Source organism: Pteropus vampyrus, unplaced genomic scaffold, assembly GCF_000151845.1.
Source record: "Pteropus vampyrus isolate Shadow unplaced genomic scaffold, Pvam_2.0 Scaffold145, whole genome shotgun sequence".
Classification (NCBI taxonomy): domain Eukaryota; kingdom Metazoa; phylum Chordata; class Mammalia; order Chiroptera; family Pteropodidae; genus Pteropus; species Pteropus vampyrus.
The window spans coordinates 1,369,680-1,383,537 of NW_011888926.1; the positions used below are offsets into that span (position 1 = coordinate 1,369,680).

The 13,858-nt window shown below is 50.3% G+C and overlaps 3 protein-coding genes and 1 pseudogene across 3 annotated transcripts in view; 2 read left to right on the forward strand and 2 right to left on the reverse strand.

The window, feature by feature from the left end:
• The first annotated feature begins 434 nt into the window (after positions 1 to 434).
• Positions 435 to 5,762, forward strand: NDUFA6 (NADH:ubiquinone oxidoreductase subunit A6). Its single transcript, XM_011369011.2, has 3 exons — positions 435 to 611; positions 4,497 to 4,612; positions 5,521 to 5,762. The coding sequence occupies exons 1-3, from the start codon at positions 473 to 475 to the stop codon at positions 5,650 to 5,652; spliced, it is 387 nt and encodes a 128-aa protein (XP_011367313.1). The 5' UTR covers positions 435 to 472; the 3' UTR covers positions 5,653 to 5,762.
• Positions 4,650 to 4,768, forward strand: LOC111745031 (annotated as a pseudogene).
• Positions 5,763 to 6,838: 1,076 nt separating the features above from the next.
• Positions 6,839 to 10,041, reverse strand: SMDT1 (single-pass membrane protein with aspartate rich tail 1). Its single transcript, XM_011369013.2, has 3 exons — positions 9,705 to 10,041; positions 8,125 to 8,266; positions 6,839 to 7,065 (listed from the first exon to the last, which is right to left on the reverse strand). Exons 1-2 carry the CDS (start codon positions 9,888 to 9,890, stop codon positions 8,129 to 8,131), a joined length of 324 nt encoding a protein of 107 aa, XP_011367315.1. The 5' UTR covers positions 9,891 to 10,041; the 3' UTR covers positions 6,839 to 7,065; positions 8,125 to 8,128.
• A 1,325-nt stretch (positions 10,042 to 11,366) lies between these two features.
• The window catches only part of FAM109B (family with sequence similarity 109 member B), a 6,276-nt gene continuing 3,784 nt past the window's right edge, over positions 11,367 to 13,858 (reverse strand). The window contains exons 2-3 of the mRNA XM_011369012.2: positions 13,004 to 13,087; positions 11,367 to 12,558 (exon numbers count right to left, since the gene is read on the reverse strand). Of these exons, the coding sequence (XP_011367314.1) occupies positions 11,769 to 12,545 (777 nt within the window). The 5' untranslated portion in view covers positions 12,546 to 12,558; positions 13,004 to 13,087 and the 3' untranslated portion in view covers positions 11,367 to 11,768. The remainder of the gene's footprint in view (positions 12,559 to 13,003; positions 13,088 to 13,858) is intronic.

Genomic DNA, 13,858 nt, shown 5'->3' on the forward strand with positions numbered 1-13,858 from the left:
TGCAGGAGGGCCGCAGAGGGGCCAGGTCAGCGCCACGGTACCCCAGGCGCCATTACCTGCCGCAGCCGTCACCTTACGGCCCGCGGTCCCCGCCCCGGAAGCTGACAGGGGAAGCTCGGCTCGGCCAGCGTGCCAAAGGGCGCTACCACAGGAGCGGCGCGGCCAGCTCGCGGGCAGGACGCCCGAGCCCAGGCGGCGGTTCCACTGCCCCGCGCCAACGGCGCCAGCACGCGGTCCAGCGTCCGGCGGTCAGCGGCCAGCCTGGGGCCCGAGCGCCCCCTGGCGGCGCCATCGCCAGCAGGACGCCCAACGGGCGAGCTTGCGTTTGCGCGAGCGAGCATGCGCAGCCCGCGCCGGCCGCTCTCGCCCACCCACTGAGTTTGGGGGCGTGGCGTTCGGTTTTAGCCAATGAGAAAAGGGCTGCGCTCGCAGGTTGAAAAGGGAGGGGTGCGGAGGTGGTTTCTTTAGCAAGATGGCGGCGAGCGGCTTTCCCCGGGTCGCCGCTGCGGCCAGCACCTCGGTGAAGCCCATTTTCAGTCGGAACATGGACGAGGCCAAACGGAGGGTGCGCGAGCTCTACCGCGCCTGGTATCGGGAGGTGCCGAACACCGGTGAGAGGCGTCGGCGTTCGCAGGGCCCCGGAGGCAGCAGCCCAAGGTCGCGGCTGTCCCGGCCTCTGGCCGAGCTTCAGGGGAAGAGGGTCACCCGGGCCTTGGTGGAGCCGACCTAGCGGCGGCGCCCGTGTATGACCAACCGTGTCCAGCGTTCGCACCGCGCTCCTAGGCGCCCTCGGCGCTTTGGCTCCCATGTTCCCCCGTAATTCTTACCGAAACCTTGGGAGGGGGAGCAGGGACTGTCAGTGACATACTTATTTTATAGGGGGGGAACTGAGGCACCGAGAGGCGAAGTGACGCGCCCAAGGCCCAGAGCTAGCGCGTGGTGGATCTGGAATACAAAGTCACTTCTAGCGTCCCAGAATATATTTACAGATGCGCGTGGAATACGTGTGTAACCAAAGTAGCTGTAGGGTTTGCCCGATCATCTGATTCCCACATCCCCCACTGAAACAGAAACTGAACCAAAGAAGGGAAATGACTTTCCCAAGGTCATTCATAAGTCAGTAGCGGTGCCTTTTCCAGACCCTCCAGTGAGCTGTCCTCCCCACCCACCTAGGGTCTCCCAGCTCTTGTTTCCTATATTCTACTTGCCCCTTAGGAACTCTGTTCCACCCCCTGCTGTCCTGCCCTCTACTACTTCAGAACCCCGCAATCACTTAGATGTCACTCAGGGAACCAGTCTTCACCTGATTAAAATATAAACTCCTGGGTGCAGAGACTTTGTTTTCTTATCTTGGCACCGCCCTCAGTGCTGCCCAGTAAACCCCATGAAAGAAAGGTTGGGGAAAATTCCATCTAAACTGTCGAGGCAGTACAGATGTCAGGGACTGGGTATTTTATTTTGTTGATTTCATGTATTTTAATGTAGACCATCACGGCTAGTCTGAGGGGGAAGGTGATTTTCAGGGAGCTGAGCACCATAGCCCCCTTCAGGGCTGCCACTTCCCTGCCGGGTGTGAAAAGCAGGAGAATGTGGTGGTTGCTGGACTTAGCTCCAGGCCCTACCCCTTACAAGCTGTGCAACCCTGGGCAAGTTATTTCATCTCGCTGTGCCTCAGTTTCTTCATCTGTAAAATGAGGATAGTAGTACCTTCTTCAGAGAGTTAGTGTATTAGATAGGTGAACATACATAAGGTGCTTAGGATAGGGGCTGGCACTTAGGTACTCATTAAATATTGGCTGTTACTCTTGTGTTTATTATCATCATTGTTATCTATAGGACTTACTCTAGCAGGAGCCTGCTTGTTGAACCCAGTCCTTTGATGTGTAGAAACTGTGACTGCTCCACAACATCCCGTCCTCAAGCTGGCTCTTTGAGAGATTGCTGATAACGAGAGCTTGAACCTACAGTATACTAGGCAGAGAGAAACTTGAGTGAATTCAGGGCCTATAAATTCAAATGCCTTCAGGGGACAGGTGGATGGATAATAGGTGTGGGGAGTGACATGAGCAAGTATGTGTGGAGTGTGTATTCAAATTAAGATATTTTAAAACATAATGTTGGTGCAGCATTACTTCTGTGAATGCCCAGAACCTTTTCTTGCTGCAGAAAGGAGCAGGAAGTAGAGAACAGTTGGAATCGATTTATACCAGGGTTTCTCACTAGCAGCATTTGTACTGGATAATTCTTTGTTGTGTCGGGCTATCTTGTGCGTTGTAGGATGTTAGCAACTTCCCTGGCCTCTACCCACTGGATGCCGGTAGCACTTTCTCCTTCATTGTGACAACCCAAAATTTCCCCGACATTGCCAGGTGTTCTAGTTGTGGGCAGGTGGCAAAATCGCCACTGGTCTGAGAACCACTGATTCAGCCCAGACAGTTCAGCAGGCTACAGCTTAGGCTGTTCCTATTTGCCTTCCCACAGCCTCTCTCTCTGGTGGAGGGCTGTGACCAGGGGGTTAGGATGGGAGGAAGGAGTCTAGGATAAAGCTATGGAATTTGTTTCTCTAGAGACAAGGGTTCTTAACCTGGGAGGATGGGCACTCAGGGATCTGTGAACTGACATTGTAAGCAAAACTTTGCATTTGTACATGTGACACTTTCCTGAGAAAATTCATACACCCAGTGCCCTGGTGTGTGGTTCAGGGTCACAAGGAACGGGGATGATGGGCACCAGCTCCCCTAGTGTGCCTAAAGGCGCCTTGTTTTTTTCTCCCAAGGTTGGGCGGGATTCTAATATAAAAATGCAGGAAAGGAAAGTACTGATAGCAGGGAAAGATTTCTCATATTTCTATCCTTAAAAAAGCTCTGGTTGTAAATCTTAAAAAACAGAACATAACCTGGATTCCAGGCCCAAGTTTGCCAGGGACCCAGTAGTATGACCTCAGGAAAGTCCCCACAGTGCCCTAGGCCTCCCTCCCCGCAAGAGGCAAGATTCTAAATTCCAAGATCCACATTAGTTTATGTTTTTGTATCCGTCTTATTCTTTGCTGTTTTCTAAAATTCCTAATATGATACTGTAGTGTTTAACAATCAACTCTCTGGAGGAAAACCTACGTTTATAATGTTTATCGTTTTCCATGGTGTGAATACTCCAACCAAGGTTGATTTTGAGCTACCAGAGTGAAGTCCGTGAAGGCAGATTCGGGGAGAGGTGTGTATAGTGGGCTCCCCGTGAGAGCCCACACCAGCACACCGCTGGTTGCTGAGCCCCTTCTAGTGTGAGTGGCCCCCTGGCCGCTGTCACCTGTAAAGCTGGGGTGCAGTTTCTGTCACCTTGCCGCTGTTGAGTGTTCTGTGGTCTTTGCAGCATGGCATGGTCCTTCCCTCAGCAGCTTTGTTTTTCTCTCAAGTTATGAGTATAAAGATTCAAGCTTTGTCGATTGTCACTAACTCGCCCTAAATATAGTGGTTTTCAGAGCTGGTTGTGATAATTCTGTAGAATGGAATGGACACGTCACGGGAGTAACCACAACACAAGGTGTCCTCACCAACTGAGCGCACTGGTCTTCTTCCTCCACCACAGTGCTCACACTAGCCTGGGAGCCTTGTTTATGCTGTCCCCTCAGCCTGGCGTGCCCCTTTTTCTGTCTTTATTCTGCCTACCACACATGGCCCTGTTCATGCCCTTGTCTTCAGCAAAGCCACTGAAGGCTAACTTCCAGGCGATGGCGCTACAAATGACTAAAACCTAATTTTCAAAAGGCATGCATATGCCTCATCTGAAGTCCCAGGTCACAGAGATGGGCCACTATTTGAGGACTTAATAAAGGGTTGATGAATATTGTGATTTTATGTTTGCATTCATGAATAACAGCCCTTCCGATTAGAATTTAAGACCCAGAGACCAGGAGCTACAGCATAAACTTCTCTCCTGCCCCAATAACCTAATATGGCAGTAGTCGCTAGCTGGATAGAAGCCTTCCCTACCTGCACAAACCCTCAGCAGCGCCCCTCAATGCTAAGTCTGTGCACAAAGCTACACATCATTTTACCTTAATTTCAACCATCGTCTTTTGCCAAATGTTCCATATAATAATGCTAACATTTATTGAGAAGTTATTCCATGCCAAGCTCTGCTCTAAGCTCAGCATTGTCTTAGAATGCCCATAACAGCTCTGGAGTCGTATGTGTATCATTATCCTCGTTTCCCTCATCAGGAAATGTACTCAGGCACAGAGAGCTGATAGGACAGGGCTGGGATTTGAACCCAGGTTGATCATACCCTTGAGCTACACTATACTGTCCCTCAAATGCGGTGGTCTCGTCTCCACCAACTAAACTCCGTGGGGACAAGCACCACATCTCACACTTCACACCCTCAAGCACCCACCTTAGGATCTGGCTAATATTTGGTGAATATGAATATCCATTGGCTCAATTTTTTAAAAACATGCTTTAACCATATAATTTCTACCCTGAATCATGTGTTCTCTTTAGTGAACCTGTTCCAGCTAGATATCTCTGTGAAACAGGGACGGGATAAAGTCCGAGATATGTTTATGAAGAATGCCCACGTCACAGACCCCAGGGTGGTGGATCTTCTGGTCATTAAGGTAACTGACCCTTCCTGACCCTTTTAAAGAGCAGCTAATCTACGGCCATGCCACCTTGAACGTGCCTGATCTTGTCTGATCTCGGAAGCTAAGCAGGATTGGGCCTGGTTAGTACTTGGATGGGAGACCACCTAGGAAGACCAGGTGCTGTAGGTGTAAAATAAATGAATGAATGAATATAAAAAAAGTAATAATAAAAGAGCAGCTAACTTGTCCAGAGCTTTTCAGTCTTCCCAGATGAACATTTGTCTCCAGGTTTTAAAAGCAACTACTGGATCAGCAGCTGTTACTTAGTGTTTCAAAGAAACAGTTGAACTTGGAGGTTATCACCTGGTTAGGTAGTTTGCAAGATGGTTCAAGGGAAAATCCATTGGAACTTGTATTTTATAACTAAAAAAAAAAGATGTAGAGAGGGAAGTTTGAATTCTTCTTGAACCTCATCCCTAGAAGTTACTGCTTCACCTGGTTGCCAGCTTACAGCTAGGAGAGGTAGGCTGGTTGCCTGAGTCCTGTGTAAATGGGGTCAAATCCTGGCCCCGATTCTCTCTCTAGTTGGTCACATTAGCACCGATGGGAGCTTTAGCATGGACCAGTAACTAACGTGGGAGAAATGTTAAGCAGAAATGTAAGTTAAGCCAGTCAGGTTAGGCATCCTGGGGCTGGGGCCTGCCGACCTGGACGTCTCTCCTCAGACCAGTTAGCCACAGAGTTAAAAGAATATTTGAAAGGCCTCAGAGATCATTCAGTGCCACCACCTCATTTTTCTGATGCAAAAAGTGTGGTTTAGACAGTACATTACTTACCCAGAGTGACTCAAGTCAGTGCCAGAGCATAGAATGCCAGCCTTCCGTGTCGTATTCCTTTTACTCAGCCGCTTTGACTGAAGACCTCTCCCCTCACTTGTGCAGGGAAAAATGGAACTGGAGGAAACGATTAATGTGTGGAAGCAGCGGACACATATCATGCGGTTCTTCCATGAAACAGAAACGCCAAGGCCAAAGGATTTCCTGTCCAAGTTCTACATTGGCCACGACCCATGAAGTCACTCAGTGGAAAGGTGCATGTTAATGTTTAAACACTTTAGAGCACAAATAAACTCGGCATATGATGGTCACGTCATGATAGGGTTCCACTGGCGAACCAACGGGAAGCTCTGTTTCTGCAGTCTCTCTCACTTATTGCCTGAACAAGCGGGGCAGGGTGTACACACCACCTGTTCTTTCCCTTTTCCTGAAGTGTGGTGTTTCCTGTAAATTGGATTGGATTCTCTTTCTCAGAGCTTCACATGTTGGTAAACAGGAAGGATGAAGCCATCTGTTCAGAAACTGTCATACTGAGTATGAGGCTGGATGGCTTCATTAATTTAGCTGTGTTTCTCCAGCCTCCGGGATTGGATAGTTTAGTGTCACGGCACAGATTATCCAAAATTAGTCAGCTCTTGCTGTTGGCGACGGATCAGAGCAGCACTAAGAGGTGCAGAAGTAGAGCTGACAAGCTGGGCTATTTTTCCCTGGGTCTTGAAGAAAATGGCTGCTCAGAGGCCTAGCCCTTCTGCTTGCAACAAGCAAGGGTCTTTAAAATGAAATTAACTTCCTACTCAGTTAGGCTCCCTGCTAGGGGCACAGCTGCTCAGTGTGCACACAGAGAACAGAAATATTCCAACTGTTTATGCAAATGAGTGTAGCTCTAAAGTGACAGAATAAATGTTGACCCAGGTTAAAGAACTGATCTCTGTTTGCTTTGGATGGTAGTCCTCTCTGGTCCTCCCCTGAACAGTCTGAATGCTAGAGAAAGGGGTTCGGTATAGGTACAGTTATCCCGAGGATTCCCACATTTTTCAGCACCAACGACCCCTTTATTATCTTTTCATCTAAGGAACCTAAGTTTTGAAAGACTCATTCTAATAATGGTATCTCTCAAGTAGTTTTAAACTAACAGTCAAAGCTCCTATGATTGGCATGTGACAATTAGCTAGTGTTACTCAACGCAAAAAAAAAAAAAAAAAGGTTTAATTACCCTATGCAACTTCATTGAGGGAAAGCAGAGTTTCTGTTAGGTTTTTATAAATAATGAAAATAGGTCCCAAACCCCCATAATTATGGATCCATGAGGGCCCGGAGATCCTCGGTTGTAAATCAAAGGCCTATTACAGAAAAGACAGCGGAGACCAGAAACTGCAAGACTAGAGCCTACTCGCACTGAGGAATTCCGGCCATCACTCAGTCATACAGAGCTGAGGTTTATTATGTTTATTCATCATCTGATTGGCTCAATGGACAGCACACCTCAGGGAACCTCCCAGAGCCTGGGACTCTGGGCTGTGGTTACGGACCATGCAGGAAGCTTCACTGGAGCTGGGAGGCTGAGGGCTTTCCCTGGGCCCTTCCGCTGATAGGCAAGGAGGAGAGGCTGTGAGCATCACCATTTCTTAATTTCTGTACTTCTTCCATGACCTGTAAGAAAGGAAGGCAGCAGTAAATTGGGCAACAGCAGTCCTTTATCCGTGTACCGAAAGAATTCCACAGAGCGGTCCTACCAGTGTCAGTTTTGAGTACATTTGATTATCTATTCAGACATTTACTGAGCATTCACCACAGACCAGGCACTGGGGGCCCAAAGGTATGAAAAACATGTTCCCCGCCAGCAAGAAGCTCATGGTCTAGTAGAGTTTGGGGGGTGTGTTTTAAACACATAATACTGAGGGCCATAAGAGAGGTACTAGTCAGAGGAAGGAGCAGTCACTTTCAAATGGAGAGGCATGCAGGAAACCTTCATCAAAGACAGTGAAGAATTGGTGGAAATAAGACAGCAGGTCTTCCCAAGTGGGAGGAACAATGAGCCAATGCCTGGGAGTGAGGAAGAGCATGAGTAATTCAGGAAACGGTGAATACTGGGGATAAGCACGGAAGATGCGAGTGAGTGACAGGTGTGATCAGATCACAGCAAGCCTGGAATGCCAGACTAAGGAGTCAGGAGTGTTATTATTTACAGCAGTAATGCAGCCACGCAGCACCTAGCAGGGCACCAGAAGTCAACACAGGAAAGCCAAACGGGACAGGCACTGGGGGAAGGGTTCATGAGCAGTAGTGACCAGGCTCCGGTGCCCGTGTATAGGTGTCTGGGTACAGAGCTTGGTAACCAGAGCTGTCCCTGGTGAGAAACTGCAGTTTGTAAATTTCCATGTGGAGCACTGAAATGAAGCTGTGGTGGGTGTGTAAGGCGTGTTAAATTGTCGAGAAAACTTGGGGGTAATGAGAAAGAGGGTACATAAAGGGCAAATGAAAAGCCTGACTGGGATCCAACCTAGTTGGAAAGAGACCCCAGTAAATTTGTAAGTCAATAGTTTCTGTCATCCAACATAGAGAAAAAGGCAAAATAAAAAACATTAGCCAAGTGAGTCAATTTACTGCTTCAAGTATCCAGATGCTACTTGCTACCAGGCCAGACTGCATCATAGTTCAGATGCTCCCTCTTCCTGCTCCTGGTCTATGTAGGGGAATAGCAAGCCTTACCTGTTTAGTCGTCGTCGTCATCGTCCTCTGGGACAAAAATGTCATGCTCCTCAAGTAGAGCAGCAAAGTTCTTGCTAATGAGCGTCCCAACATAGAGAAAGGGGATCACAATGGAGAACACACGGAGAAGGCCAAAGGACATCTGCAGAGGGGAAGAGCGGCGGCTGTGAGCTCCAGAGCCCACTACGGCAGGACTGCAGAAGGCCTGGCCTCCTCAGGGTCATTTCCTCCTGTGGACCCCAGACCCATCATAAGCAACTTGATTTTAAAGTCTTTGGGAAAATTCAGAGCAAGACAAATAATTAGAAGAGATAAAGTGATTTTATGGTCATCAAAGTGGATACTGGAAGGAAAAGCATAAGGTACTTAGACGTCTAAAAATTGGGGCACAACCTGGTATTTGCAGATACCCAACAGATGAGAAAGTACTAAGAGGGCTGGACTATGGAAAGAAAGTTTAGCCCTACTTGAAGACACTAAATTCATGAAAATGGATTACAAAAAGATGTACAGTGAAGGACAGTCTATACAGTTCTTCAATAGTTTCCTTGGTGACAGAAATTTGACTTTACCACATTAAATTTTAGAAACGTGTTTTGAGAAGTGAACATGCCTTTACACTGAAAGCCTAGCTATTTAGATGGACCTGGGGGAGTTTCAGTAAACTCTCAACATCTCTTATATTTTCCTATGGAGTTTTAAAAAACTAATTTTCAGCTATGCCTTTTTATAAGGCATCTCTTCCCCAGCACGGACCCTGCATCTTCGTGCTTCCTGCTGTGAAACAACCCTGAACACACTTGTCTGTGAACTAGCACAGGCCGGACTAGCTTTTAAGAATTTTTGTTTTCTAACTCCCACACAGTCCTGAAGTCAAAAGCAAACTTGTTTGGTATAAGGAACTGTTTCCATTTTCCTTAGGAAACCCCAAGGGTACTGAGGGCACGTGAAAGCATTCAGTGGTGGAAAACTAGGATCCGGTGGGAGTTGTACCAGCAGGAAACCTGGATTCCAGAGCCTAACTCAGCGACTAGCTTCGGACACTGGCTTCACCTCTCTGACTCCCCGATTCTTCATTTGTAAAAACAGTGACTGAAATAATCCCCTGCACACCCCTCAGAACTGCAAATCACATGGCTTAAGTACTAGGTCAAAACTAACAAAGGTAAGGCACGTACACTTCATTTACAAAGTCCTGTCGTAACTCATCCCATAAACTTTATGAGGTAGACAGGGCAGAGATTACACGATTTGTCCATACTGGATGCATAATGCCGTTTTCTGGCTCCGGAGACCTAGGCTCTGCGCTCACGATAAGCTAGAGCAAAATGCCGTCTTCCTCAGTTGTTGCTCCCCAGTTTCACTCTCCCTACACCCGGCTCACAGCAGGACCTAACCTGACCATTTCCTCCCACCTGTCAAAATCAGCAACGCTTTAGCGCAAAACTTTGTCCTTGATCCGTCTTCCGGCCTGACGGTCACATGATTGGCCATTGCTCCTGTCAATCAACGTCGACCCGTACATATTCCCACCACGATTGGCCGCGTCCCCTTCGCCCCGCCTCCAGGTAGACACTCACTTTCACCGGTTTGGGCAAAATGGCGCCGCTGCGAGTAACGATGACTGACCTCGACGGTACCAGGCTCAACCCCGAGCCGCCCTGTCTGGCGGAGATAGCGCCATTTTCCTTCCAGCTCGGCCCGCTCCGGAGAGCCCTGGATCTGACGGGTGCCAATGCCAGCCAGCGAGCCGCTCCGGACGCCATCTGCAGCTCCGCCCCTAGCCCCGGCACCGGGACCCCAGCGCCTAGCCCCGGTGAGGGCCTCGGAGAGAACACCGCCCCAAGGCTCGCGAGGCTTTCGGGAACCAAACGAGAGGCCCAGCTTCACATTCGCGCAGTCCAGACTAGTTCCGGTTGCGATGGGAAGGCGGCATTTGTCACGGGCCCGACGTGGTGACGTCACGAGGGTGACACCGAAGCCCCAATTCCCCGCTTCATTCCAGGCCGAGTGGGCGGAATCGTCAGCTAGGATAGTCACCTGGGATCGTCCGTGTGAAGCCTTAAGATTTCTGTCATTGTTCCCCACACAGGACAACCAGGGCTTGGCAGAGCAGCCCGCGGGTGATTGTTAAAATAAATTTGAGTAACCGAAATGAGTAATAAAAAATTTAGTGTTTTAATCGTACAAAAAATACTGTAACAATAAGAAAGATAAAAAGCCTGGAGTATCTCTATGCAACAAGCCGAACAGGAACGGGTCCTGGACCCTGGGCCCGCATCTCAGCCTGCTGGCCTTGGTCAGGCTGCCCGAGGCCCCAGTAAGGGAGAGAGAGGCTAACAAGGGGCGGATTGTGTATACTGGAGGTGGGGGTGGGTCACGGTGGGGGAGGCTCTCTGCATCTTGCATCCACCTAATGCCACCATGGCCGTAGGGCATCAGGCCAGTCTGAACTCTGGCTCTATGGAACCAGCCACTTTGCCTCCCAGAGCAAAAAAGAAAACACCTGGCCTGCTGGTGAGAGTAGAATGAGAGGGGTCTTGGCAGGTACACACTGGGTGACAAGCAGGACAGTGAACGAGTTCCCAGGTAGTTTTAGGAGCAAGAATACTTCTTTGGGAGCCCAGGCAGGAAAGAATTTATCACAGGGTACCAGGAATCCTGTGCCCAACCTCCTATAATGCCCAGGACTGAGAACCAACACAACGAATGGGCTTTCCCTGGCAGCCACACTGCCCGCCCACCTCTTCTTTAGCTTCTCACTTGGCAGCTGGCTGCTGTAGGCTGAGTGCAGGAAGGATTTCTGCTGTAAAAGCTGGGTCAACATCCAGCACCATCTGTTGACAGGACAGCCAGGGAGAGGGAGAGAGGATGGGACCCCAACACTTTCTGAGTAGAAGAAATCCCTCTGTATTGGCTGAAGGCCCTCTCCCTCCAAACGGCCCTTTCCAGACTGTAGGGGAGGGCGGGGCAGTGAGGTGTACGGTTACTGGTCTTCCCACCAATCAGGAAGCACAGAGCCCCAGAAACCCCCATGATATAACTACTTTCTCTGATAAGGTCAGTCTGCGATGCCAACACCAAAGCCAATTTCTGGTAAAGGCACACAAGACTCCCCATGTTGGAAATTTTGGCTGAGGCTGGCATGTAGGTGAAAGGTAGGATGGCCGGTGGTCACGTACTATTCGCCACTTCCTCCATTTCAGTAACGTCCCCTGAGTGAGGGGCAGTCCAGCACAGTGTCAGGGTACTTGGGCCTCATTGGTGACTGCTGAGCAAGCCACCTTTCCTCTTTGCTCCTCGGGAAATAAAGGGGTCAGAAGTAATGATTCTTCAGTCCCCTCCAGGCACAAGGGTGGATCTGGAACCTGGAGAGGGCCTAAAAAGCAGGAAGGAGAGAAAACTGCGTCCCTAAAAAAAAGCAACTTTGTGTTTGTTTTTTTATGCCTACAGCACCCAGTCTTCCTAGGTGGTCTCCCATCCAAGTACTAACTAGGCCCGACCCTGCTTAGCTTCTGAGATCAGACAGGATCTGGCATGAAAATAAAGCAACTTTGGAAATGAGTAAACATCAAACTCCTGAAAAAGCACTGGCCTTGCTGTCCTGACCAGCAGGACAAGGGCAGAACCCTAAGGGCCCAGGCTCAGGGCCTGTCCTGTTTCTCACATTCTGGCTGACTCTCCTTGGTCCTCTGCAGCCACCTCCGCCTCAGCTCCAGGATCTCCTGGCCGTACCAATCGTGCAGAGTAGAGAAGCAAGAGGTCTCAGGGGACACGGGGCTCTGTCCCCTGCCTAAGAGGCTGGCAGCGCCCTGCAACTCACACTCAGCCAAGCCCCACCCTGCTGGCCTGCTGCCCCCTTCTTCCACCAGGCCCATGGGGCTCCAATCCCTGGAGAGGCAGTGGCCATTCTCTAGGCCCCAAGGCAAGTGGTCAGGAGCCTGGGGCTTACAGCGGCTGGTAACGACCTTCATGGATGAGTGGCGATGCAAGGCTAGGCTCTGGCGGGCATCACGCAACTGGCTCTCCAGCTCACGCACCACTAGGCGCATGTAGCCAAAGCTTGCCCGGGAAAGCGCCTTCACCCAGGCCTCCTGGGCTGCCGGCCCATCAGCTGCGAGCAGGTATGGGCGCACACCAGGGGCGTCGAAGCGGACGGCGAAGGCAAACTCCTCGGGCACAGGAGCCTCGGCCAGCTCCACCGTGCAGCCCTCCAGCACCACCAGGCCCAGCGGGGCCCGGGCCTCTCGACTCTCGAAGGAGAACAGCAGGTTGCCTTTGAGGACAAACCAGCACCTTCGGCCAGTGCCACTGTGGGTGGGGGGAGTCCCTGGCCCCCCCCAAGTGCGCAGGAAGCCCGTGTGGTCTGCTGGGGAGTTGCTCAGTGCATAGTGGGCCACACTTCTCTCGTTCAGCTTCATGGTCCCATGAGAACTGTGAGGCAAGAGAGGTGGCCGTGGATGAGAGACGGAGGCAGCCCATGTCCCTTTCTTTCAAAGGGTTGTGTGAGGGCCACGCAAAACACTGGACACCAGAGGACTCAGACGAAAGGATAATGGGGTTGTATCCGACCAGGAGGTATGGCGGGCTTTGACACGGCTTTTGAAAATCCAAAGAAACAGGACTCAGCCGAGCTGAAATAAACCCCACATCCACAGAAACCATTGTGCTTAAACCATCCTCCAATCTGGGGGCCCCTTAGCACCAACCCTGAGGTCAAACCTCCAGGGTTTCTATGACCCTCCTGACTCATGGAAGGAAAACTGAGGCCCAGAGCAGTGAAGGTGAACTGCACAAGGTCACATGGCCAGTGAGAAGTAGAACTTGTTCTGACTCCTTCACAACTCCTGGGGGCAAGTCTTGGCAACAACCCACTTACCAGCAGAGCTTGCTAGGCGGAGGCAGGGGCCTCTCTTGTCTGGCCACAGGGCTCAGCCCTTTGATCACGTGACTCCCAGTGCACCTGCAAAATAATTCTCAAACCCAGTCAGCCCATCCTAAGGGAAGAGAGCTCTGAGCCTTTGGGCCCCAGTGAAACCACCATCTCCTCCAGGAAGCCTTCCCTGACCCTATAATCCCCTACCCACTCACCCACCCAGGCCAGGCTCCTAGGAGTATTTTAAGGGACTGGGGCCTATTGTCCTGACCTTCACTATTCAGATCTCAGCTCCTTGGCCCCTGAGGCTAGGTCAGAGCTCAGTGCCCTCATAGCTTCTGGTTATTCTTTTCTAGCACTTGTCACAGTTTATGTGTAGGCTTTTAGATTCACCCAATCTGAGAGGACTGCCCTGATCACTGTATCTAAGGTCCTCCTGGATCACCAAGGTGGCCTGATTCAAGATGACCCGGCCAACAGCCCCCTCAATTGTTTTCATTTCCTTCAGCCCACAATGACCTCCTCCGTGTTTACAGTGCTGACCCCAGCCCCAGAATGTCTCCAGCAGGACATGGCTTGGCTCCTGGTGTAACCCCAATATCCAGCCCTGAGCAGGGCTAGCAGAGGCCCTTAGGCAGTATTTGTTGAAGCAACTGGGAATACAACGGTGGACAAATTAAAGGCCCACCCTCCTGGAGCCTACGTTCCAGGGTGGAGACACACTGTAAACAAACAGACGAAAATAATAAGTGAATTTAAAATTAACTGAATAGTAAATAACGGAAGGACGGGTCGTGACAAGGGCTATGAGAGAAAGGAGCAGCGTCCTGGAATGGAGGAGGGGCGGTTCTAGCGAAG